The 25552-nt window shown below is 56.1% G+C and overlaps 1 protein-coding gene across 3 annotated transcripts; it reads left to right on the top strand.

The window, feature by feature from the left end:
• The first annotated feature begins 637 nt into the window (after nt 1-637).
• On the top strand, nt 638-25369 carry LOXL1 (lysyl oxidase like 1). Of its 3 annotated transcripts, none has more exons than XM_001917702.6 (7): nt 638-2165; nt 16271-16379; nt 19490-19627; nt 20137-20293; nt 20889-20984; nt 22890-23005; nt 25030-25369. In XM_001917702.6, exons 1-7 carry the CDS (start codon nt 1028-1030, stop codon nt 25034-25036), a joined length of 1761 nt encoding a protein of 586 aa, XP_001917737.3. In that variant the 5' UTR covers nt 638-1027; the 3' UTR covers nt 25037-25369. The 3 variants fall into 3 exon arrangements, with proteins under 3 accessions (XP_001917737.3, XP_070125319.1, XP_023509726.1); XM_070269218.1 differs by lacking the exon at nt 638-2165 and adding an exon at nt 6814-6975; XM_023653958.2 differs by lacking the exon at nt 638-2165 and adding an exon at nt 14255-16044.
• Nucleotides 25370-25552: the final 183 nt, after the last annotated feature.

The following is a 25552-nucleotide window of genomic DNA, read 5'->3' as shown; positions in this document are numbered from 1 at the left end:
GTTATTTCCAGGTTATGTTGACTCAACAGATGCAGGACACAAACCACACAGGACGGGTGAGAAGATGATCTCTCCCATGATTTCACAAATTCTATTCAGCACAGGGGTGTACCCCATTCTACAGACCCGGAGAGTAAGACCCAGAAGAATGCCAAGAGGGAAAAGGCTGAAGCTCCAGCCCCTTTGGACTCAGGTCCAAAGAACTGAGGGTCCAGAATTAGAGGGTGGCTCAGCTGGGGTTCAACATCTCCTCAAGGAGGCCCACAAACAAGAAGAGTGTCTCTTAGCACTGGCTTTAGGGAATGGGGGTTCAGGGGTCCTTGGCAGAGTCCGGAGTGGACAGGAGCTAGGGGCTCATTCAAGCCCAAACAAGAAGCCAATAAATAAGGTGAGACCAGGGATGCTGAGTCCAAAGCAGGGAGAAATGGCCAGAGAGATGCTGACACCCCAGCCCTGATCTGCCTGCCAGGACCCCACTAACCAGGCCTGAGTCCCCAGAGGCTCCCTCCCACTCCCTGTCTCATTCCCTTCCTGAGAGACAGGTCTTTGGCTTGGCTGGGGGCTCCAGGGACCGAGGGAGCACAGCAGCTGTGGCACAGGCCACATAGCTAAAACCCGGCGGGCCATAGGGCCCCGCGGAGGAGGCCCCAGCAGGCAGACCAGGCTGCCCGACACCTCCCAACGCTCCCAGCCTCTTGCTTATTCATTCAGAGTGGGAAAGCGCCTGCCCAGCGGCCAGCCAGTGCCGGGCTGGCCATGTAAGGCCCCCAGGCAGTCTTGCCTGCCCGGTGCCCTGCAGAGAGCCTCGTGCAGCCCTGGGCACCGCCCCTGCCCTGCCCTGACCCCTTGGCCTCGAAATGCTGTCATCGGAGGAGCCGTCCCGCTCGGGACAAGGCCAGGATGGACAAAGCTAGAGCTGGGGCAGGCAAGGAGCCGTCCTGTCCTCGAGACCGTGGAAAGAGAAGCACGCACAGGAGGCCACTCCTGAGAGCCTCTCGGTCCACCAGGCCTCTGCAGAGGGGCCACCATGGCTCTGGCCCGAGCCAGCGGGCAGCTGGGGGCCCTGGTGTGGGGCGCCTGCCTCTGCGTCCTGGTGCACGGGCAGCAGGCGCAGCCGGGGCAGGGCTCAGACGCGGGGCGCTGGCGGCAGCTGATCCAGTGGGAGAACAACGGGCAGGTGTACAGCCTGCTCAACTCGGGCTCAGAGTACGTGCCGGCCCGGCCTCAGCGCACCGAGAGTAGCTCCCGGGTGCTGCTGGCGGGCGCCCCCCAGGCCCCGCAGCGGCGCAGCCACGGAGGCCCCCGGCGTCGGCAGGCCCCGTCCCTGCCCCTGCCCGGGCGCGTGGGCTCGGATACCGTGCGCGGCCAAGCGCGGCACCCCTTCGGCTTCGGCCAGGTGCCCGACAACTGGCGCGAGGTGGCCGTCGGGGACAGCACGGGCATGGCCCGGGCCCGCACCTCGGTCTCCCAGCAACGGCACGGGGGCTCCGCCTCCTCGGTCTCGGCCTCGGCCTTCGCCACCACCTACCGCCAGCCGCCCTCCTTCCCGCAGCAGTTCCCCTACCCGCAGGCGCCCTACGTCAGCCAGTATGAGACCTACGACCCCGCGACGCGGACCTACGACCAGGGCTACGTGTACTACCGCAGCGGGGGCGGCGGCCTGGGCGCGGGGACGGCGGCGGTGGCCTCGGCGGGGGTCATCTACCCCTTCCAGCCGCGGGCGCGCTACGAGGAGTACGGCGGCGGCGAGGAGCAGCCCGAGTACCCGCCGCAGGGCTTCTACCCGGCCCCGGAGAGGCCCTACGCGCCGCCACCGCCGCCGCCCGCCGACGGCCTGGACCGCCGCTACTCGCACAGCCTGTACCACGAGGGCACGGCGGGCGTCGAGCAGGCCTACCCCGAGCCGGGCCCCGACGCCGCGCAGGCCACCGGCGGCGCCTACGGCGGCGACCCCCGCCTCGGCTGGTACCCGCCCTACGCCAACGTGCCGCCCGAGGCCTACGCGCCGCCGCGCGTGGAGCCGCAGCCCCCGTTCCGCGTGCTGGAGCCGCCCTACCTGCCCGTGCGCAGCTCGGACGCGCCCCCGCCGGGGGGAGAGCGCCCCGGCGCGCAGCAGGGCCGCCTCAGCGTGGGCAGCGTGTACCGGCCCACCCAGAACGGTCGCGGTGAGTACCGTCCGCCGCCCCGCTGTCCGCCCTTCTGCTCACTGGTGAACCCTCCTCTGTCCTCTAGCGAAGGCCTCCCCGGAGCTGCTAAGGCAGGACCCCCTCCCCCTCAACAGCCCCAGTGCGTCCCACCTCCCAGTCTTCCCCACGTCCACGCATCGTCAGTGCCAGGATTTGGCCGGGCACGCCTGGGCTCTGATCCTGGCTTGGTGCGTAAGGGGTGGAGGGACTGGCTTTGGAAGAAAGCACTTTCCAGACATGGCTTGGGTCATTTGGGGACAAAGGGAAGGAGCCCTTCTCCCTACCTCTCCCGCATTCCAGTCGGGGCCTGTCCTCAGCCCTGGGGATGCCTCTGTCCCAGCCTCACAGGGTGCCGCAGGGAGCAGCAGGGTCGAAAAGGCGTTGGGGATGCCTCTGGAGTGTGGCACGTTCCGTTCCGGCACCATCACCGGGTGTGTGTGAGCTTGGCCTGAATGGCAGAAGGTTAGAGGCAGGAGTCCAGACTAGATGACCAGTAAGGAGTCCGCTCAAGGCAACACTGCAAGACCTGGACTAGAGAGGCGAATGGCACAAAATTTTATGGGGTGCCAAAAAACTCAGTAATCAAAATAAGTAATCTTTTAATGCATTTTTTAGATCAGAAATAATGCAAAAAAAATGATGAAAAAATATCCACATTTTGAATAGAATCAGTAACGGTGCCGTGCCAAGCCACATTCAAACCTGAGGCAAACTGAAAAATCAGCAATACTGATCCTGTCTCTGTTTGAAATTTTGATGTTTTGTTCATCACATTTTCTGCATTAATTTGAATTTTTACAAATCTTGCCTCAAATATTACTTATCTTGGTTATTGAGGTTTTGGGCACACTTAAATTTTGTGTCCCAGGCCAGTGGCTCACTCACGTCCCTCAGCTCACCCTGGTCCTGGTCCTAGAGGCGAGTTCCAGGAGACAGCTGTGGACAGGCCTCTCTGGGTTTTTTTTGGCTTGGGGGGCAGTGGAGAGGAAGATAGGACCTAGTCTTGGGAAGGCCCAAGCCATGTGCACTCAAGGACACAGTAGAGGGGGCAACCTTCCTTCTTCAGATGAACAAGTCCCCATGTGCTGTCAGCAGGCGGGCTACTGCGGCAAGGGCCCACCAGTGGTCTGGCCGGGACTGGATGGTTATGCTCTGCTGTCGTAGAATTCCCCTTCCTGTTTCTGTCTCTGCAAATCCAAAGTCAGCTTCGGTCAAGGTTTTCCATTCAGTCCCCAGTGCACATGGGTTCCACCCCTGCCTTGCCTCTTTCAGGCTACAATCAGTGCTCTGATTCTCTGCTCCACACTTAGGGTGCTGTGCCAGGCCCACTAGGTGAGGGCTGAGCCCTTCGCGGCCCAGCGGCTCAGAGGAGCCTTTGCTTCTCTGCCTGTGTGAGCACAGGAACTGCTGCCTTGTCTTCAGCCGTACCGACCTTGGGTGAGAGGCTGCCGCTGCAGAGGAATGGGGGGGAGGGGGTGCTTCTCTCTCCCTAGGGACCGCTGGAGCTCAAGGCTAGGGGACAGGAGCGTCCTCACTCATAGCACCCACTCCCTCACATCCAGGGAGTAGCACTCAGGTTGCGTGCTGAATCCCACTTTGAGAACCTACAGGAGGTAGATGGAGGGCCCTTCTGTGATGTGATGAAGGAGGCATCCTCCTGCCCACCGTGGCCTCGGCCACATCTGGTCCTGCTGCATCCCTGCAGCAGGGCGGATTACAATAGTGCATCAGCTGCTCCTAGAGCTCCTTGGAGGAGAGGATGTTTTACCTAAAGGGTGCTAAGCTTTGGTGGTAGCTTTTCTTAGAATGCAAGACCGCAGAGTGGGGCTCAGCCAGAAGCGCCCCGCCTCTGGGCAGAGGAGAACACTCAGGCCTCAAATGCCACAGCACTGCTGGCAGAGCCAGGCCTGGGATGCAGCATCTGTGCTCCAGGCCAGTGGGTTTTCTAGGGCCCTTTTTTGGCCAGTCAGTTCTTAAGGTTCCCAGGGGACCGCCCAGGGCAAGGCATGTCTGGAATGGCGGTGCTTGGTGCTTAGCACGGCCGCTGGCCTTGCCCTTGAGCCCCACGTTCATTTGGGTTAAAGACATTTCTCCGATGAAGGTGGTATGTTAGGTGCCCAACCCCGTGTGCTGGTTTGCTCAAATCCAAACCTGCCCAGGGAGGCACAGCAGAGGGGGCACGACAGTGCTGTGATTGGGCAGGCACTGGGGATGGCTAGGGGAGCTCAGAGGAGGGGCTGCCCCAGTCAGGGGCTGGGGCTCAGGGAGGTCTTCCCAGAGGAGGTACCTAAGCATTGCTGCCAGGGATGGACGTCAGCCCCTCCAATCTCTCCTTTCCCCAGTCATGGAGGGGATGGTGTGTGGGGTGGGAGTGGGGGCTGTGTAGGCTGGTTTGGCGCTCACAGGGAGGCCAGAGAGGAGCAGTACTGTCTCCCTCATCATTCGTTCCCCCTCTCTACCCTGCTAGGCCGGGACCATGGAAAATCCCAGTTCAGGAAGGGCCAAGCCTTGTGCTTGAGATCAGACCCCCAGGCCTGGTGTGGGAGTCCAGGGCGGATTCTCCGAGACTGACCTCATTCCTCCTGGCCACACACCCCAGGGTCTGAGGCCGGGCGCTGGCGGCCTGTGTGTGTGTGGGCGTGGACATGTCCTCACAACACCAAACACATGTGGGTACCGCCCACATCCCTTCATGTTTGGGCAGTTTCCAGACGTCTGTCTGGAGCCTGGTTTCTTCCTCGGGCGCCTGAACCCTCTTCCGTCCCACCCTCGGTGGGGGTGTCCAAGGCCTCCTCAATGCCATTGTCTCCAACTTTGAAATGTTTAACTCGAGAGAAGACGAGGAAACAGAGGCCCGGAGAGGGTCACATACTTTGCCTGGCTCTGAGCAAATCCTGCTCCCCAGGCCCGGCCGTGTCTCCTGCACTATGCCTCTCCCTCTATCACAGCCAGCCTCCCAGCCTCCTCACCTCTGCTCCTGCCTCCCTGTAGCGTTAGCTTCTCTGAGCTTGTGGTGTGAGTACCGACTAACATGACTCCAGTCCCCGGGAAAGCACACCTCTCCTCCTCCCAGGGCCTCCCCCTTACACCTCTGGCCTGATTCACTGGCTCTGGCCATCCTGTGAAAGTAACATGGAGTGGGCTGCACTTGCCTCCTCCTGGGGCGTCTCTAATGGCTGCACTAGCCTTGCCTGGCTTGGGTCCTCCATCCCTGACTTCACACGGCCAATCAGAGGCCAGGAGGGAGCTGTGGCTGCCTCTGCTCTGGCCCCCTGCTCCCAGCCTCTCCCTCACCAGTCCATCCTACACATGGGGCAGACAAACCCATGTAGTACTGACCATGTTACTCTCCTGCTCAACAAGGTTCTGTGGCTACCAAGGCCTTCAGGACAAAATCTAAATGCTTTAGCCTACCTCTCCAGAACCTGAGGCCCCTCCTTCCTCTTTTCTCTTCCTTCTCCCTCTCTTAGGCCTCCAAATCTCCCGTAGGGACTCCGCTGCTCCTAGGCCTAGATGTTTCATTTCCTGCACACCTGGGCAGTTTCTAGGGTACTCCCCTATCCATCTAGCCTCCTGCACCAGGACCAGACAGGACCCCTTAGACACTGAGTGTAGCACTAGCTCCCTGCCCCTACCCCCACTGCCTGGGCTGCACCCCGACCCCAGGTTACCTACCCACCTCCACAGGGCTTGGAGTAGATGCAGGGAAGGACAGAAGCAGGCCTCCACCCAACAGGTGTCCAGAGTTAGAGCCCAAGGCAGGATGATACTAACAGCCTGGCTGAAGAGCACCTGCTGAGCTTAGTGGCTGAAATGTGCGTTTCATTCACTTTCACAGCCCCGTGCAGAGGTGGAGAGTATGGTCCTCTGGCACAGAGGAGAAAACTGAGACTAGGGAGGTCTCACAGCTGGATGTGGCTGATCCAGAATTCAAACCAAGCCTGTCATCTCTGCATTGCACTGAGTTGACCCAGGAGGACCCTTGTTCCACCTGTGAGCCAGGTGGGGCAGGTTGAGAGCCTGGGCCGCCTCCACCAGCTTCCGTCTCTGGGTCTCAGGTCCCCTGGCTGCACCCACAGGGGATAATTATGCTAGCATATATTGGGCACTTTATGCATCATCTCCCTTAATTCCCGCAGCAACCTCACGAGCCAGGTACCATTACTAGTCCCATTTCATAGATAAGATGACAAACTCCTTGCTGATTGTCACACAACCTCTTAGTAGTAAAACCAGGATCTGAGTCTGCATGACTCCCCATCCTGAGTTCTCAACCACCATACATTGTTTTTTTCCTAAATTTTTAGGTATTTACCTAAAAATAAATTTATTTTCTCATTCATTCCTTTGGTCATTCCACAGATGTTTGACTGCCTACTGTGTTCCAGGCACTGGTTGTGATAGGGTGAGATGGGACAGTGAGTATGCAAGGCTCGGAAGTGAAGACTACCTCCCCAGGGTGGTGGTGGTGTGAGGCCTTGTCCTTCTGCCTGCAGACTCCAGAACATTTATTTAACCAACGCTTGTATAGTTCTTAGCACGTGCTTGACACTCCTCTTGGAACTTTACAATTAGTCACTTAATCCTCATAACAACTCTAGGTATTATTATTGTCCCCATCTCACAGATGAAAAACTGAGGCCCTCAGAGGTCAAGCGACTTGCCCAAGGTCACATAACTGGTGACTGATGGAGACAGAATCACAGCTCAGCATCCCTCCTTCCTTCCCTGAAGTTGTCTCAAGTCGCTCCTTTGGAAAAAGTGGAGTCTTCAGGCCAAGGACATTATGGTAAAGGGTCAGACTGCTGTGGAGGCAGAGGGAACTGGGTCGACTTCCTCCTTCCCCATTCGGCAGTCGAAGGTCACTAGTGTCAGAACAAACAAGTAGTATCCTGGGCAGCCTCATCGCAGGCAGACTTCCTGTCTCCTCTCTTATCATCCAGTTTGCATAGCCACATCCTCTCTCCCCTGGTCCGAACTGGACTGTCCCTGCAGGAAGAGACGGCTCCTACTGTAAAGGACAACAGCAACTGACATTTACTGAACCCTTAACATGCGCCAGACACCGTACGAAGCCTTGTATTTTCATTTTTTCATTTAATCCCCCCAGAAACCTTGTTAGATAGTAGTATCACCCGCGTTTCACAGACAAGGAAACCGAGGCTAGAGAAGTTCCGTAACTCATCTAAGGTCTCTGAGTTCATCAGTGGCCGGGCTTAGACCCAGGCTGACTCTACCCCACTGGACTGCGCCAACCTTCCCGCTGCCCCTGCTGCTCAGAGAAGGGTTTGTCTCTGTGTTCGTTGTTTCCCTCAGGTCTAAAACCCCTGGAAAACCAACAGTTGAATTTTCTCCTTGAGTCTGCAGGCCCCACAGAGCCTTTTGGGGTGGTGGCAGAGCAGGCTGGGGAGTCATTAGGGGCTTCCAAGCACCAGGCTACTGCTGCACGTGGCCTGGGAGTTCTGGCCTTCCGTCCCTCCTCTCACCCGTCTCAATGTCCTCTCATCGCCAAAGGGACACCCCTCCCCAGTAGTCCCAGCCTGAGTCCACCTCATTCCTGTCCAAGCCAAGAACACACAGAAAACTCCCCAGGGCAGTGGCTGGAATGGCAGGAGAGGAAGGGCCAGGGAGGAGGCGGGTGGTCCACCCAGGCAGCCCACACCTGCTTCCAATTCCATGCCAGGCATTCCTGCGGAGCAGCAGTTGGCTAGGAGGCCGGAAGGAGAGGCTGGGTCTTGTCCCCTCCCCTGCCCTGCCCCAGCGGCCTCCTCGCCACAGGCAGCTGGACCCAGAGGGCCTTTTTGTCTGCGTTCAGGATTACAGAGCCAGGGCTGCACCTGAGTCCCTCTCCCCCTTGCTGATGGGCACCCAGAAACCGAGCACTTCAGTATCACCTGGAACTGGGGTGATACTGGTGGCAGAATGCCAGAGCAGGAAGGGACTCAGGTGGGGAGGGCGAGGCTGGAGAGGCCTTTGCCATCAAAGCCTCAGGAGACAGACCACCCCTCCTCCTGCTCATGGGCCAACTGGAACCACAGGCTTTCCAACCCCAAAGCGAATCCTTTTCCAAAGGAAAGGACTTTTGGAATCAGGCCCAGGCTCTGCATGATAATAAGGTCTGTGCTTACACAGGCAGATGCCCCCAGCCGCTTTGTGGGGTGTAGGTATTTGTGCATGTGCTCGCCGAGGGCACCCAGGTGCCAGGCCTTGAGCTGGTGCAGGCAGTTCAGGGGTGCCCCGGACCCATCCCTGTCTTCACCAAGGTCTCAGCCCAGAAGCAGGATGCAGCGGCCCAAGCCCACTTCCATCTTGCCTGTCTCTCCATCTCCCAGAACATGCTGCGCACCGAGACCTAGGCCTGCAGCTGGGCGGCAGGCAAAGTCCCACCCACCCCTTCCCCCAGGGGTTCTCTTCTGGCTGAGGAGAGCAGATCTCATCTCCTGAGAAAATTTAGCCATTCAACAAATACTCATTGAGTGCCTTCCTGGGTACTGGGAGCTGGGCTAGAGCTCGGTATTCATTAGTGTAAAGAAAGACAAAATCCTTGCCCCCGTGGATCTTATATTTTTATGGATAAACAAGTAATAGAAGGTGGCAAGTGCTGGGGAAAAAACAGAGATAAGTAAGGGAGATCTGGAATGTTGGGGGAGGTTGCATAGGTGGTCAGGGCGGGCCTCATGAAGGTGACATTTGAACAAAGACTTGAAGGAAGTCTTTGTAGCTCTCTGCAGGAAGAGCATTCCAGACAGAGGAAACAGCCAGTGCAGAGGCCCTGAGGTAGGAATTCGCTGGGGTTTTCAAGTGAGTTCCAGTGTCGCTAGAGCAGAACGGCTTAGGAGTGGGGCATAACAGGAGACGGGTCCGAGGCATAAGAGGACCTAGACCATGGAGGGCCTTGACCATGGAGGGCCTTGACCATGGAGGGCCTTGACCATGGGGGGCCTTGACCATGGAGGGCCTTGACCATGGGGGGCCTTGACCATGGGGGGCCTTGACCATGGAGGGCCTTGACCATGGGGGGCCTTGACCATGGGGGGCCTTGACCATGGAGGGCCTTGACCATGGGGGGCCTTGACCATGGAGGGCCTTGACCATGGAGGGCCTTGACCATGGGGGGCCTTGACCATGGAGGGCCTTGACCATGGAGGGCCTTGTAGGCCGCTGTGAGGACTTTGGCTTTTATTCTCCGTGCATTGGGGAGCTACTTCAGGGTTTGAGCTGAGCAGTGACATTTAAACAGGGTCTCTGGCTGCTATGCTGGCAGTGCACAGTGGAGAGGCAGGCAGGAGACCAAGAGGAGGCTGGCACAGAGATCCAGGCCACGATGATGGTGGCCAGGCAGGGTGGTAACAGCGGAGGTGGTGGGAAGTCAGATTCAGGATATATTTTGGAGAGAGCTGATGGGATTTCTTATGGATTGGATGTGGGATGTAAGACAGAGGGGTCAGGCATAATGTGAAGAATTATGGTCTGTGCAGCTGAGAGGATGAAGTGGTCATAAGCTGAGAGGGAAGGCTATGGGCCGAGTGGGTTTTGTAAGAAAAATTAAAACTTCAGGTCACGGTGAAGGGTCTGAGGGGCAGGGAGGGAACCCAGGAGACTGTTGCATGCAGGAAGGCTTCTGGAGATGGGGGCAGGTGGCACTAAGCAGAGCCTACAGGGTGGGCGGGCAGAACAGGTAGGGGCTGTGTTCATGCTGAGAAGCGTGTGAGTGAGCGAGGTGTGCAAGGAGGCGGCAGAAGGCTTGGCCGACTGGGAAGGGAGCTAACTTGCCAAAGGTGAGTGTCGGCCTCCTCCCAGCGCAGCCCGGCCTGCTTCCAGGGCAGTTCCCCCAGGTGAACACACACACACAGATCCCCTTCTCTGAGTCAGGTCCCGCCACACAGTTGAGTGAGGCCATTGCTGCCACCTGACTCTCTCTCCCCTCTCCCTGTCAGGTGGGGGCAGCAGACATGTGCTGGAAGAGGGAAGGGAGGCACAGGGTGGTGGCAGAGGGGTGGTCAGGACTAACAAGGTAGGCTTTGGGGCCTGAAGACTGTGTATCCCAGGGAGGGCAAAGCTGGGCCGTGTGTACGCGCGTGTGTGTGTGTGTAGCAGGGAATTCCAGGACAGGGGCACCATGGGGTCAGAGGCCAGAGGCAGAAAAGTCCGGGTGTGCTAGAGAGCTGCCTATGGGTCTTTGGGGTTAAGAGATCTGGAAGGGCAGGTTAAGGCCAGACCATAGAAGGCCTTAGCTGCCACCCTGAGATTGATTAATCTAGGCTTGATTCTGTAGACGTTGGGGAGCCATGGAAGGTTCTAGGCCTGGCTTTATGGCCATGGTAGCTACTTTCCCTGGGCTAGGATTGGCCCTTCATGGTAGGACACAGTGGATCCTACAGCCACCTTGGCTGTCTGCTCATCATGCAGGTGTGGCACCATCAGGCTGGTGCCAACAATTTAATGTGCTGATTATTAGATGATAATTTCGTAGGCTACCGAGCTGCCAGCTCCTGCCCTGGAGGCCTTCCTGGTTCATCTTTATTCTGTGAGCTTTCTGCTTTCCCCACCTAGGGGCTCCTCTGCAGTCTAGCTGCGTGAGCCAAAACATCCCGCTCTGCACGTATTTCACAACTGACTGACCAGTTTCTGCTGGACATTGTTTATCCTCCAGCCCCGGGCTCAAGAGATTAAGGCCATTTTGCATTCCACTTTCCTTCATCTGCTTCTTGTGAGCAGGAGGCGTGGGGAGGAAAGATTTTGAAGGATACGAGGTTTATGGAAACCACAGAAAAGGGAAAGCCAAGAGGAAGACAGGTGAGATGTGGGCAAGCGACAGGAATGTGCCCACAGGCCCTGTGCACTGGGCAGCCTCCAGGAACCACTGAGCACAAGGGGACAGATTTCTCATAAAGCCGGAAGGATTTAGGTCAGACGGTGGGCAAATTTCCTGGCTGCTAAAGTTTTGTCTGTAGAGGTTGTGAGAGGTCTTGGGCTCTTGCCCAAGGCTGGGGAATGGACTGAATAGCTCCTGAAAATATTTTAATCTCCCAAGTATTTATGGAGCCATCCAACCTGCGCTCAAGGGCCAGTTAGTCCGGTCTGCCCATCACGCAGGTGGGGGAATTGAACCTAAGAAGATGGAAGAGACCTAGACAGTGGGGGTTTGGATGAGATGGCAAACTCACCTGCTTGAGTCTTTGCCACAAGACGGCCCCAGCTGGGTCCTGCCAGGGAAGGGGAAGACGATGGTCAGCTTCCCACAGAAAGCTGGCATGTGAGCCAGCCAGCAGCTCTAGGCTCAGCCTGGGTTGGGGGTGGAGGGGACAGGGTGGGCTGGGCCTGAGCACATTGGCCACCAAGAGACAGTGTGAAGGGATCCCCCACAGAGGAAGCTCCAGGGGCAGAGTGGGGATGCAGAACGCTGGTCCTTGTCCCTCAACTCTGTCTTTACTGCCCTGCAGGGTCTGACAGAGGCTTCTTCCAGAGTAGAGGCTGCCTACAGAATGGCCTTGGGACCTGATTCACTCATGCCCGCCCTCTCCCCAGCTGAGCAGCCTAGCTTCAACCATCCCAGGGGCTTTTGCTGCCCTGTGACTCAGTGTCCCCCACAACCCTGGCCGGGGCTCTGTACAGCCTGAATCTGTATGTGCACAGCCCCCACGGTCAGCGCATTCCTTCTGGGCAAGAGCACCCACAGGGGGCCGGCCAGGGCTTCCAGCCCTGAGTGGGATAGAGGACAATCAGATCTGGATCAATGGAGGCAGTGAGGCCTGGAGAGGGCCCAGGCCTGCCCAAGGTCACACAGTAGGTCTGTGACAGAGTAGGGTAAGAAGTCAGGTTCCTGTCTACCACCTGGTGCAGAAGGCAGGACACTGATGGTGACTGGGGCCTCCCTGGGTAGCCTGGGCAAGACCATCCACCCAGCCTTTGAGTGGTCAGCTCCATCCCCAAGGGTCCATCCCCAGGAGACTGGCTAGATTAGCCATGGAGGGTGCAGACTGTAGAATCTTATTTAGCAATGACAAGCAATGAGCTAGATAGATTTTAAAAGTCTACGTTGACTGAAAAAGCAAGAAACAGAATGAGATCTATAAGACAATATTACTTATATACTTTAAAACTGTATACCCACATCCAACACACTGCAGATTTTAAACAGAGGCACAGATGTTCAAGGATATGTCTGAAGGTCAAAGGTGAGGATGAAAGTTAAAAATTTTATTACAAGAGAGGAGCCTTGCATAGACCAGTGATAATTGTTAGTTTGCTCTAAAATGAGAATTATGATTAATTCAGTTCTATGCATTTATTAAAATGGGAGTGTCCAAGAAAAGTTTTCATTGGAATCTACTTTATAAAGTCTCCAAGCGCCAGGTCCAAGGGCTGGATGACTCCATGTATTTTGGTAAGAGATCCCAGCCCCTCCTTAAAATTACATCCCATGACTGACGTTCTCCCCGCCTTCTGATAAACCTTACCCTCTCTCAGGATCTTCCTTTAAAATGCACAATTCTTGGGATGGGGGATGAGCACATGGTCTGGTTATAACTAGACTTCATCCCACATTGGCCACCCTGCCTGGAGGGCCTGGTTGTGCACCACCCCTACATCCACAAGCCCCTGTGCAAGCCTTTCCCCAGCCTCTTCCAGTATCACACAACCCAACCCCACGCCCAGCCCGTGGAGGGGCCAGGAGCGCGAGCCTGCAGGCCTGGCTACTGATGGAATGCCTCCTTGGAGAGCAGGCCAGAGAAGGAGGCATTCTTCCTTCCTGGAAGAACATACCAGCTGAGGGAGGGGGCCTGCTGTTCCCAGGGGCCTGGGCAGGGGATCTGAAGGGGGTCGGGTGCCCAGCCTGAACTCCCAGCTCTTTTCCAGCAGCTTCCCCCAGGGCATTGAGGATGACAGAGATGGAATACAGTCAGGGGGAGCCAGTTAGGGGAGTCACAGGACCCCTGTGATGGTCAGAGATGTAGAACAAAGAAAATAAAATAATGGAATGATTCCATTTTGCTTCTAGAAAAGGCATAACTAATCTAAAGTGAATAAAAAACAGATTCGTGGCTACCTGGGAAGGGGAAGAGCGGAGTCGGGAAGAGCGGTTTGCTGGGAAGGGGCAGGCGGGAACTTTCAGGGATGGTGGGATCAGTCCATAGCTTGATTGTGGTGATAGTTATACCGTCTACACATTTGTCAAAACTTATCAAACTCTACACCTAAAATCTATGCATTTGACTGTATGTAGATTATACTTCAAAAAAGTTCATTTTTATAAAAAGAAGAATGACAAGTGGAGTCCTGGAAGGGGGTTGGGACCTGGGAGTTCCACCTGGGGCTGCCCCAATTTGCTGTGTGACCATGGGCAAATTCGTTGCCTTCTCTGAGCCTCAGTTCCCTCCAGCACCTGTGTATGCCCTGATGGGCTTGCAGGGTACAGGGTGTGGCACATGCTCATGGATGATTGGAAGGTAAAGTATTAAGCCACTAACCATTCAAGAAGCTTGCCTGAGAAAGGCTGATGGATGGGGCAGTCAGTCAGCTCCAGTGCATGGTATGTTGCCCCACTGAGCGGGTAAGTGGGACCCAGGCCCTGCCCTCAGGGAACGCATAGTCTGGAGGGGAGTAGACACAGGCAAATATGATGAAATCTAATTATAGATCAATACAGATCTAGTAGTGAGAAAGGAGAAGTGTGTGCAGCCTGGAATGTCACTGCCAGTCAGGGAAGACTTCCTGGAGCAGGAGGCGCCTGCCTAAACCTAAGATTCCTCAACAGTGAGGGGAGGATGGTCATCTGTGGCCAAGGTCAGGGCTCAGATGGTGACCAGCAGCTCTGAGGTGTCTGTCCTTAGTCTTCTTCCTGAATACCCACATGTAGACGCTACAAGTGCCCTTCCCCCATGGCTCTGGAGCTTGCAAAACAAATTCACTCCACTCGGTTATAATCAAAAAGGATTAACGATGTGAAAGCAGTTCTTTTTAAGGTGCTTTTGTTGTTTTTTTTTTAAGTACAGAGCTTTTAGTCCATCAACAATGAGTCTGAGGTTCAGAGTTGTTGATAGGTATCAAACCTCAGTGTGTGGCCAGGATTAGAGCTCAGGGTGACCATAGGGCTCAGTCAGAGGCCAGGAGTGGCACCAGCCCTCGCTGGCCCTGAGTACCCCTGGCCTCTTTCTCAGCTGGCTCTTCTAACTTCCCTGGACTGCACAGCCAACTCATGGAATGGCCCAGAGAGGAACGGTCGGGCCAGAAAAGCTTTGTGGAGCCATCTGTGCAGTGTTTATTGAAACCGGGCCCGGAGTGGGGGAGGCGAGCTGTCTGGTGCCAAATGCTGGGTCTCGTGAGGCTTCAGGCCCAGCTGACCTACCCCAACATGTTGCTGAGGGAAAGGCACTGTGATGATGGCTAAGGGGACCATTCCTGTCTTCCTCACTTTTCCCCTAGAGGCTTCTGGGGACCAGAGCGTAAGAGCCAGCTTGGCCCTGAGGTGGCCCCTTGCTCTGAAGGCCCGGGGATCCCTTGGGAATGACTGCAGGCATTCCTGGGGGCTTGAGTAAGAGGGCTGAGGCTGGCCAAGACGGCCCCCGTCAGCCAGGAGCCACCTCATCCTCACCCACCCCTGTGCTCCAAGCTTCCTCTTCATTCCCAGTAGGTGAGATCACGCTGGCTGCTCCCGCGTGAAGCCTGGGCCCCAGGGTGAGCAGCCTAGGGCCTGGGAGCCCAAGGGATGTGTGTGTGAGAGGTGGCATGCAGGCAGACACTTCTGTGAAAGGCTTAGAAGCCAGAGTCCTCCTCTGCCTTATCTTCTGGACCTAAAAGCTGACAAGACCGTTTTGGCAGCAAGAGGAGGGTGCTGGAAGCCTGTCTGCGTGACTCAAGCCCCCTCACTGTGCTTGCCCCCCACCAGCAGAGGGCTTGAAAGAAGCTAAGAGGAACTTACAGCCTCATTTTATCATTTATCTGCCAGAATCCCTGAAGCCTGAGAGAGGAGGGGACATAGAGGCCCCTGCCCACTCCCCTTTAAGTCGGTAGCAGAGCTGAGATGGAGCCCAGGGCTCTGGGGTTTCCCAGCCCACCTCCCATCCCACCCTATGCCCCACCGCTCCCACATTCCCACCATCAAGTTCATTTCTTCTTCTTCCATGCGGATGGGGTCTGGACTCCTGAATTTGGTTTCTGCTTATTCCTAATAGCTCTCACTGGGACTAACTTATGTACATAGAGGGCGCAGGCAGAATGTCAGACCCCCTGGCTCTAGCACCATGTGATCACAAGGCTGGAGCGGACTGCAGACTTCCCCTGGGCCCTGGGCCCTAGGCCCCGCAGGGGAGGGAGCAGGTTGGAGGCCAGAGGCTGCAGACAGGGGAGGGCCTGGTCAGGTCTGGGGGCCAACGGCAGGAAGAAAAGAATCCTGAGAAGGTTGGGCTGGGCGCCCAGGCTGAGAATCCTGCCTGGTCAGCAGCCTGCTGTGGGGATGTGTTTTCCTGCTAGCCCACCCCTTCCTGCCCTCTCCACTGCTGCCAACCGCCATTCACCTGGCTCTGCCCACGAGCCTTCCTGGACCCACTCTGGGCCAGAAGCCCAGGGCTTTCTTGGTGGTTCACAAAGAATGCTGGCTGCAGGGGTGAGAGGAGCAGAGGCGTCAGGGGCTGGTGCCCAGAGGCCTGGGGAATAAGGACATGGAGGGGAGTGTCTCTGTCAGGAAATTACTTGGTTCACTCAGTCTTGCCTCCAGGCCCTTGTTCATGCTACTGCTCCTCCCAAGAATACCCTTTCCTCTTCTCTGGCTCTCCAAATTCTGCCCTGTCTCCCAGATCTTGCTCGTGTGCCAGCTTGCCAGGGGTCTCAGCAGCTCCCACAGCATGGAGCCCCAGAAGTGAGCTTCTGCTCCCTGACCTCACACCTGTGCCCAGGGAAAATGGTTCCAGTCACACACCTAGCTCAGGTTGGGAGGCTTCCAGGAGGAGGTGACAGCCTGTGTAGAAGAATGGCAAAGGGTGTTGGGGGTTGGGGAGGTCTCTGGGCATTGACCGTGGCCAGCCTGACCCTCCTCAGTGCCATGCTCTTCCTCCCTCCTCCCTCTTTCCCACTGCCCACTCCAGGTCTCCCTGACTTGGTCCCGGACCCCAACTACGTGCAAGCATCCACTTACGTGCAGAGAGCCCATCTGTACTCCCTGCGCTGTGCTGCAGAAGAGAAGTGTCTGGCCAGGTAAGGAGCTGAGGGCGAAGCCTGGAGCGTCAGGACAGTTCCTGGGAGTCATCCAGAACCCATGCTCATGCTAGCCAGGCTGCCTGCAAGCTGCATGCCCCTGGCTAAGCGTCTGAGCCTCTCAGGACCCTGACCTTTTCATCTGTGAGCCTTACCTGCACCAAAGGCGGGGGGGGGGGGGGGGGTGCGGGCGGGCGGGGAGGGAACAAGCAATTATCTGATATTGCTGTGTGCATCACTATATGAGGAACTTCACTTTTGCCATGGTATTTAATCTTCACACTGGCCCTGAAGGTATATGCTGCCCCATCAGGAAACTGGGAGCAATAAGAGGAACTAAAACCTTTCTTATCTGAGCTGCCTCATGAGAAGGTTCCTCATGGGGAGCCCAGGGTCCCAATACTCCCACAAGGGCCCAGGGAAGTCCTATCAGGGGAGGAGCCTTCTGGATAGAGGGCAGGATTACGGAGCTATCACCAGGGAGGACAGCTGTGGCCTCCGCTCGCCCAGGCTGCCTCTGCTTGGGTCACAGCAGGGGCAGGAGTCATGGGTGACAAAGGCCTTAGTTATGGGTTGCACTGGAGAGAGGAGAAGAGGACACCAGTTTACAGGAACCCAGAAGGTGAGCGTAGCCAACTCTCCGTTATTCCTGGGGGATTCTGCTTCTGAATGTATTAACAGCGAATGTTCTGTTCAGATGTGTATGCTTTGGGGACATCTCTCTGTGCTAGAAGAACTAGTTAAAGATTGTATTGCCCTACGCCTTTTGTTGACATCCCTCTATATTGAAAGCACCTATTTTGGGTAATCATTTGCTTTTTTTTTACATTTGAATTCTGTTTACTTTCACTTTTTAGTATCTAGGAAGCCCTCTGGAATCTAACATTTTCTCACGTATGGAACCTCTAGTCCGCTGCCATTCAGAATAGCTGACCACAACTGTTCTCTCTGTAACAAGATAAGGAGCTTGCCCTAGAACGTAACTCAACTCACTGCTTTCTTCATCCAGAAAGTTCTGCTTCAAAAAACAATAGTGTCAGCTGAACTAAGCAGTGTGATTAGTGATGTAGTTGATTTACATGCTGGTACAAGTTCCTTGTCTTATTATAGCCTGGCAATAAACAATGCGTGAACTGGCCCGGGTCCAGGGACCACACATTGAGTACCACTCAGTCACCTGCCCATTCAGGTCTTGTCTCCATTGTCCCTGGGAAGACAGCATAAGGATAATGCCCTGCTGCCATTCCTTCAGTGGTGAGGAGCGCTCAGCCTCCATGGCAGTCCATTGAAGCTGAGTTTTGAGGAGTTTGAGTCAAAGCCAGACTTAATCAGCCCATCTTCATGGAGCATCCCATGTGCCAGACCTGAGCTTCCAGATGGGCTGGGGAGGAGGCAGGCAGGGCTCCGCCTGGGGGATCTCCTGGGCTAGCTGGAGAGAGTGGCCACTCACCCACGCCCCGATGACAGAACCAAGCAACAGGGAGTGGGAGGAGAGCTAGAATGAGCAGTTTGCAGGCTGGAGCTGTGTGAGGTCAGAGAAGGGAGGGGTCTGCAAGGTCTGAGGCACCGGAGGAGGCTGGGTGGGGATACAGACCCAGAAAGTGCAGCAGAGCCGAAGCCCTGGAGTGGTATGGCCCTCAGAGGCCATTGAAAGTGTGGGCTGCAAACTGATGCCAGTTCACAGACAGCAGGCAGAGCCCAGACGAGGGAAGGGACTCACTCCAAGTCTCACCATGAGCTTGTGGCCACGCTGGGCCTAGAACCTAGATCCTGATGGTTTCCCACGGTGTGCTGAGCCGAACAGAAGGGCAGGGTTTAACTGAACAGAGGGAAGGAGGATGTTTTGTTCCAATCCAGACACAGACAGATTCCAAGCCTTCCCTAGACAAGGCCAAGAGCCTTACGTCCTGGCAGACAGGAGCCTGTACCGCCTGTTGTCCAGACATCCTCTCAGAGAGAGCTAATCCCCGTGACTGGCCACCTCCTGCCTCTGGCCTTAAGACCCAGACCTTAATGAGTGCCAGGGAAGTGCCCCTGGGGCTGGCCACGACAGCTGTCTGCAGTCAGCTGAAGAGGGAAGGAGCCTTCAGCCAGCCCTCCTGGTGTGTGTGTGTGTGTGTCTGTGTGTGTGTCTCTGTGTGTGTGTCTGTGTATGTGTCTGTGTCTGTGTGTGTGTGTGTCTGTGTGAGCATGCGCCCTCACTGCTGCCCCTCATTCCTTTCTCTTTTTATTTCTCTTCTCTCAGGGCCCATCTCAGTTGGGAACTGGGGTCAGTGAGTGAACTGGGAGCAGGCAGTCTGCCCTAGGCTGGGGTTCCCTGCACAGAAAGGGGCAGGTCACTGGCCCTGAAGCCACTCAGTCAGGGAGTGACGGCCTAGTCTTACCAACCTAGCTCATGTGGTATCAGGTTTGCTGCAGGCAGTGCTCTTAAAGCTCTCAGGCAGTCAGGATTCCTGTAAGTGGGGCAATCAGGGCAGACTTCCTGGAGGAGGGGGCCTGAGTTGAGTCTAGGAGGCTGGGTAAGTTCTTGATCAAGCAAACAGCATGGGCAAAAGTACAGATTAGTGAAAGAGTTATGTCCATTTGGGAAACAGTGTTGGAAGCTGGAACCCAGGGTTTGTGGGAAAGCCGAAGGGCAGAGAGGACCAGGAAAGTGAAGAGGATTTGACATTGAAGAGCCTGAGTCTGTTTCTTAGGCCCACACCCAAGACATGGCATACTTCAGTCAACACTTAGGGCTCTGTCTGGAGAAGGAAAAACTTACCAGAATATCCTTGATAGGGCCATTTTTAAAAAGCTCTCCAAAGATTTTGATGTGCCCCCACCCCCAGGGGCTGTCCTCAGCTGAGAGTCACCTGCAATCATTAGAGGGCCATTCTCGGGCTGGATGCTCTTTAGAAAGACTCCAGTGGCAGCTGCTAGCCACACGATGGAGACCAGAAAGGAGGGGACAACCAGGCCTGGGTGGAGGTCAGGATAGAGGGGGAGAGGCCTGAGCCTCTGCCACAGTGCAGGGGTCAGATGTAAGGATCTTCAGGGACAAGTTGGCCTTCTGGGTGTCAGTGTCATGATACCCAGCCCCACTCTGGTCTCCCCACCTGTCGCCACAGCACAGCCTATGCCCCTGAGGCCACCGACTACGACGTGCGGGTGCTGCTGCGCTTCCCCCAGCGTGTGAAGAACCAGGGCACAGCGGACTTCCTCCCGAACCGGCCGCGGCACACCTGGGAGTGGCACAGCTGCCACCAGTGAGTGGACTGGCCTGCCTCTCCCAGTCTCTCCTCTGGGCCAGGGGCTTTGTGTCTGAGCTCCCCTCCCCCATTAGCCTCTGGGAGGGGTAGGTGCTGGTGGGAGGGCCCTGGTGAGGTGTTGTCTGCCAAGGATCCACCTTTGGGGCAAGAGTTTCTCAGAGGAGCCATAGCAAAAGCTGGACTGGAAGATGGGACATAGAAAGATCAGTCTCGATAAGGGATGGAAGTGTCTAGAATACAGGGCATTGCCCAAGGGAGGCCAACACAGGTAGGACCCCAAAAGCAAATGAGGAGTCCTGAGGAGGTGCTCTCCTGGGGCGACACAGCTAGGTGGGGACACCAGAGATGCTGCCCTGTGGCACATAGGGGAGGAAGGAGCCTCAGGAGCCTAGACTGGTCAGGAGGCTGCTCACAGCAGGGTGCCCGGGCCCATCTCAGGAGGGGGATGGGGTGGGAAGCCCGGGGTGACCAGGCTCTATTCTCCCCCCTCCTCTCCTCTGCCCAAGACATTACCACAGCATGGACGAGTTCAGCCACTATGACCTGCTGGACGCAGCCACAGGCAAGAAGGTAGCCGAGGGCCACAAGGCCAGCTTCTGCCTGGAGGACAGCACCTGCGACTTCGGCAACCTCAAGCGTTACGCCTGCACCTCTCACACGCAGGTTGGGCTAGAGAGGTGGGGCAGGGCCACAGGAGTGCGGGATGGAGCCCCACCCGGGGGAGACGGGGAGGCTGGACCAATCTGAGGCCACGCTAGTGCCAAGAATCCCGGCTGCTCAGCTCAGTCAGAGTGAGGGTTTTCTTGCCAGTCCTCAAGCCACCACAGGACCCCGTGGGTACTGCCCTCCACCCCTGCCCAGGCCCCTTCCTGTATCATTCCCAGGTGTGTCTGCTCATGGAAAGAAAGGAACATTCCAGTGACATCTAGATGGCATGATGTTCCATTTGCCTATTTGTCTACCCAGATCCATCTTTCTGTCAGTCTGTCCAGACATCCACAGAATGTCCATCCTGCCTGTCTTCTCTTTATCCATTCCTCCCTCCTTCATTTCATCCTTCCCATATGTCCGTTATATCTCTCTATTGTCTTTCTGGTCCACCTACCCAGTGGGCTTAGAAGGGCAGAACCAGTCTGAGCGGCTGCCCTGGGCGAGGGTGGAGGTGAAGCATGAGGAGGCCCCAGGCTGCTGAAGTGGGCACGGGGTGGCTCTGAGGAGCACACAGCACCCCAACCTCTACTCCTGTCCCTTTTCCCAGGGCCTGAGCCCAGGCTGCTATGACACTTACAATGCGGACATCGACTGCCAGTGGATTGACATAACCGATGTGCAGCCCGGGAACTACATCCTCAAGGTGGGCTTCCTGGTCTGGGGCACTCCCTCCAACCTACAGCTCATGCTCATTGTCGCCCACCTCTGAGATCTGCTTCAGCCTCTGGGTGTGCTTCCTCCGCAGCTGCTGAGCAGCTGATGATGTTCTGGAGGTCTGTGCTTCCCATCCGAAGGTCTTAGCGTCAGGCAGACACAGCCTCTTTTCACAAAGACACCAAGGAACCTTCTACCCAGGTGTGGTGAGCTAGAGGAGGTGGTGACTCTGTCTTCCCTAAGTGACAGAGGACGTGGAGAGCCACGTAGTCCATCCTTGTCTGGGGGCAAGGCAGGCTCTGTGCCATCTGGGAGAGGACACTGCCCTTTTCTGAGAGAGACCCTCAGCTCCTCACAGTGACCCCTGCAGAGCCACGGGCTCCTGTGCCCAATAGTCCCTTCTGGCCTGAACCCCTCCTCCAGGTATCCTCACTCCAGTGCCCCCTCCCTTGGCACGGACAAGTAGAAAAGCATGGTAAGGGCACATAGCCCTTGGGGCCAGCCCCGTGGCCCAGTGGTTAAGTTTGCGCACTCGGCTTTGGAGGCCTGGGGTTTTGCCAGTTCCGATCCTGGGCGTGGACATGGCGCCGCTCATCAAGCCATGCTGAGGTGGCATCCCACACAGCACAGCCAGAAGGACCTACAAGTAGAATATACAACTGTGTACTACGGGGCTTTGGGGAGAAGAAGAAGGAAAAAAAAGGAAGATTGGCAACAGATGTTAGCTCAGGTGCCAATCTTTAGGGGAAAAAAAAGGACACACAGCCCAATGTGGGACATCCATGCAGGCTACATGGGGGCTCAGTCCTCATGACCTCACCTGAGGAAGCCAAATCTTGTCATGACCTCACCTGAGGAAGCCAAATCTCGGCCTCCTCTGAGCAAGTGCAAAGCGAGGGTGGGGCTCATTCTGCCAGGTCCCCTGGACCCACTGCTCCACGTCAAAGTTCAGTAAAGGGAGGGCAGTGAAGACGGGCTGCTGGAGGGGCTCCCTTCAGAACACAGCAGCCCGGAAGCAGCTGGTTGCAGCCCCATCCTGAGCACCTCTCAGCGGGCTCAAAGTGGCCTCTGCTCAGCCTCACCCAGGGGCCAGGTTGTCAAGGGTATTCTTTTCCTTCCGTCATTCATCCACCCACCAAACATGTCCAAAGGCCCCTCTTGAGTTCTGGGCCCCAGGGGATTTGAGCTGCATAAGTAATGTGCAGTTCCTGCCCCAAAGGAACGCACCAGGATTTAAGAGGAACGTCATTGCATCTGTTCTTAAATGTTCTGCAAATAAGGTGGTATAGCCTACCCCAGTGGAGCCCCACCCCCACCCCCAATTAATCCAACATTTAAAAGGTTTCCTTGTGTCCCAACAGCTCTTCTTCAGACAGGTTATGCTTGGGCCATCATCTCAATGAGTGTCAGGCTCCAGGGCAGAGTTGCCACCTGGCACCGGACAGGCCTTCAACAGGTCATCTAGATAGGCATGCGTGGTGAAGGAGTGCAAGCCTCAGAGTCAGGGATCCCTGCCTGGCCCCTCACTCACTGCTGTGTTCCCTAGAGCAGTGTCTCGACCTTTCTGACCCTGAATGCCCCATGTGGGGCCCGCTGGTCTGGGCTCTGGCTCTGGGGAAGCTTCCCGTCTTCTGATAAGGGTGATCCAATGATGTTTTCTTTGACTGTGAGATGTCTCTTCTTTCGTCTCTCTGTCTCTCTCTATCTCCCCATGTCTCTCCAGTGTATCTCTGTCTCTATGTCTCTTGGTCTGGCATGGTCTTTCTCCATTTCCCTGTGTCCCTCTCTCTGTCTCATCTGTGTCTGTCTGTCTGCCTCTCCACCACCTTCCCTGGTGACCAAGTGAAGTGAAGCCCCCGACCAGATCCCTTTTCCCTCTGTTCCCCTTCTTCAGGTGCATGTGAACCCGAAGTACATTGTTTTGGAGTCTGACTTCACCAACAATGTGGTGAGATGCAACATCCACTATACAGGTCGCTATGTTTCTGCAACAAACTGCAAAATCGTCCAGTAAGTGCTTGCCCACCACTCTCCCTGCTCCAGCCCCTTTCCTCCCTGGGGAGCAGGCAGGGCCACCTGAAGTACATAAGATACCTGCACTCTGGGTCACCTTGACGGCCAAACACAGCTGCCTTCGGGCCCAGCCCACAGGCTCAGCAGGAGGAACCTTGTCCATGCCAACCCTAAATCGAGTGCTCATGGTGGGGCTCAGGCCACAGGTGTTGATCTGGGCTGCGGCTCCCTAGATTTCTCAAGTGGAAACCAGCAAGAGGCAGCATAGTTGGGTGAAGGTGCATGGGCTCTGCCATCCTGGTTCTGTGACTTCCTCGCTCCGTGACGCTGGGCAGTTCACCTCACTTCTCTGAATTGCCTTCCTCAGCCATAAAAGTGGCACTTGCCACATGGGCTTATGAGGAGGATTTAAAGGCCTGATGTCTGTGCATGTTCAAGAACCCTTCACAGTGGTGCTCAGTGAATGGCAGCTGTGTCATCACCGGTGTCCTTATCAAATGGGTTAAATTACACAGTCCCAAATACAAGTGATTCTGCCTGGAATGAGTCATCATTGGTCCCTCGGCCCTGTTGTCGAGGGGTTTGACAAACTCTGGGCCCACGCCTTTGGCACATGGCTCCTGGGAAGGGTCCTCAGCTGTCACTGCCCCAGGCTGGCTGTCCTCAGCCTCTCTCCTGATTTCCCACATGAAGTACTTTGCAGAGGGACCTCCTGCTTACAGACTCACTAAGAAACACCACCCTACTCCGTATGAATTTCAAATATTTGATCAGGTCAAAGCAACTCTTCCATTTAAAAAAAGAGTAGTCCTAGAGCTTTAGTCCATCAGCTGGGGCACAAATGGCAGAGATTCCAAGGCCCAGAGGGGCATCTTCCCCAAAAGTGTGTACTTATTACTGGTTGACAGGTATGAGAGGTTTAGCCCATGAGCAGGGTCAGGGCTCAGTGTGTGACCAGGGTCAGGACCTGCTTACAGACAGCCGTTTCACTGCTGGCTGCTACCACTAACCTGACTGCTCACAGCCCGCACCACACCATATGTACTAAAAAGGAGAACAGCAGCCTCTAGTTCAATACAGAGACTAGGCTCCTCATAGGCAGAATTAGATCAGATTATCCAGGTCACAGACTGTGTTTGTAACGACTGACTCCTGCCCCCTCCCTAGCAACTTAGCTCTTTCAGTGGGTTTCCAGCACCGTCTCACTCCTCAGGGCCTGTCTCATTCAGGCCTTCAGAATTCAGGGGACACCTAAATGGTAGAAGTTTTCTGGGATGCAATTCTAGAGAAGGAGAAGAAGGGAGGAAGGAAAGAAGGAAGGGGCCTACAAGACGAAAAGGGCAGGGGGAGGGGGCGGCACAGGGAGGCAGGGAACCTCCATCCCCCTCTAGTCCCGCCTGCTGTTGGGAAAGGTGGATTGAAACAGCAGCCCCAAGCCCCCAGCTGGGTCCCCTGGGGCCTGCGGGCGCAGGGAAGGCCAAGGCCCTCTTTCTGAGCCCTTTACATAAGTGCTTGGAATGGCTCAGGTCTTATTAGAGAGTCTCTGCGACCCTGACCGCAGGCAGGCTGCAGGGCCAGGCACAGGAAGCCAGCGGATGGAGCATTCCCAGAACGGCCATGGGACTGACGCCTGTGGGTTTCGATCATGTTTCTGAAGAGGAAAAAGGAGGCTTTTTTAAAAAAAAACACTGAGTTAGAAAAAACAAGAAAGTATTTCCAGACGGTAGCAGCTCTGCTAATGGCCTAGAAAACAGTCTGGGACTCAGGGCATGGGGAGTGGATGGTGATGAGACCATGCCCAGGGTGGGTGGGCGAGTCTCTGAAAGCCCTCTTCCTGGAGCTGGGGCTGAGGAGTCAGCCCCTATCCCCTGAGCCCAGAGCATTGAAGGAAATGGAGGTCTGCCTGCCTGCCCATGTGGAAGAGAAGCCCTGAGCTGGGGACGCAGTGGGGGCCTTGCTGACAGTGCATGAGGGGTCCTGCCCCACAGCCTGCTGTTGACCTGCTCTCTTTCTTCCCTTAGATCCTGATCTCGGAGAGGGTGGACAGACAGCCAACCTCCCCGCTTCCCAAAGCAGGCCCTGCTCCCCAGGCAGCCTCCTGCCAGGACAAACCCGGCCCAAGGGGCCCAGCCCCCCACTCACAGGCAGGGGCAGCTGGACGCCAGGGGCATCCCTCTCTGCCGGCCTCAGGGAGCAAACGTGGACCGAAACCACAGGGATTCCGGATGCCAGGCCCAATTTTGTACTTAACTTTTCTCTACAGCGTTATTTTGTCGGTTGTTGGTTTTTATTTTTTATATTTTGGCCATGCCACAGAGCAAGATTGCCCAGGCCTGGGCTGAATAAAACAAGGTTTTTCTACTCTGTGGTTCTGCATATGGCCAGAGCGAGGCTGGGCTCAGGGGACATCCTTGGGCTTCATCCTTCCCTAGCAGAATGTGGGGGAGGGCAGCCACCACTCTGTCAGGACCACAGCTTGACCCAGAGGGCATCAAGCCCACTGCGGAAACCCACCGGAGTTTATCCCAAGGCCAAGCCCCTAAG

The sequence above is a fragment of the Equus caballus genome, chromosome 1 (genome assembly GCF_041296265.1).
Source record: "Equus caballus isolate H_3958 breed thoroughbred chromosome 1, TB-T2T, whole genome shotgun sequence".
NCBI classification, from domain to species: domain Eukaryota; kingdom Metazoa; phylum Chordata; class Mammalia; order Perissodactyla; family Equidae; genus Equus; species Equus caballus.
This window is presented reverse-complemented; position numbering and strand designations above follow the sequence as displayed.

What these genes read in the sequence shown, in the direction of transcription:
- LOXL1 (XM_001917702.6), top strand. Translation starts at nt 1,028, where the DNA reads ATGGCTCTGGCCCGAGCCAGCGGGCAGCTGGGGGCCCTGGTGTGGGGC. An exon ending in GAGTGGCACAGCTGCCACCA is followed by an intron (nt 19,628 to 20,136) that starts GTGAGTGGACTG and finishes CCTCTGCCCAAG; the next exon opens with ACATTACCACAGCATGGACG. An exon ending in CCTGCACCTCTCACACGCAG is followed by an intron (nt 20,294 to 20,888) that starts GTTGGGCTAGAG and finishes CCCTTTTCCCAG; the next exon opens with GGCCTGAGCCCAGGCTGCTA.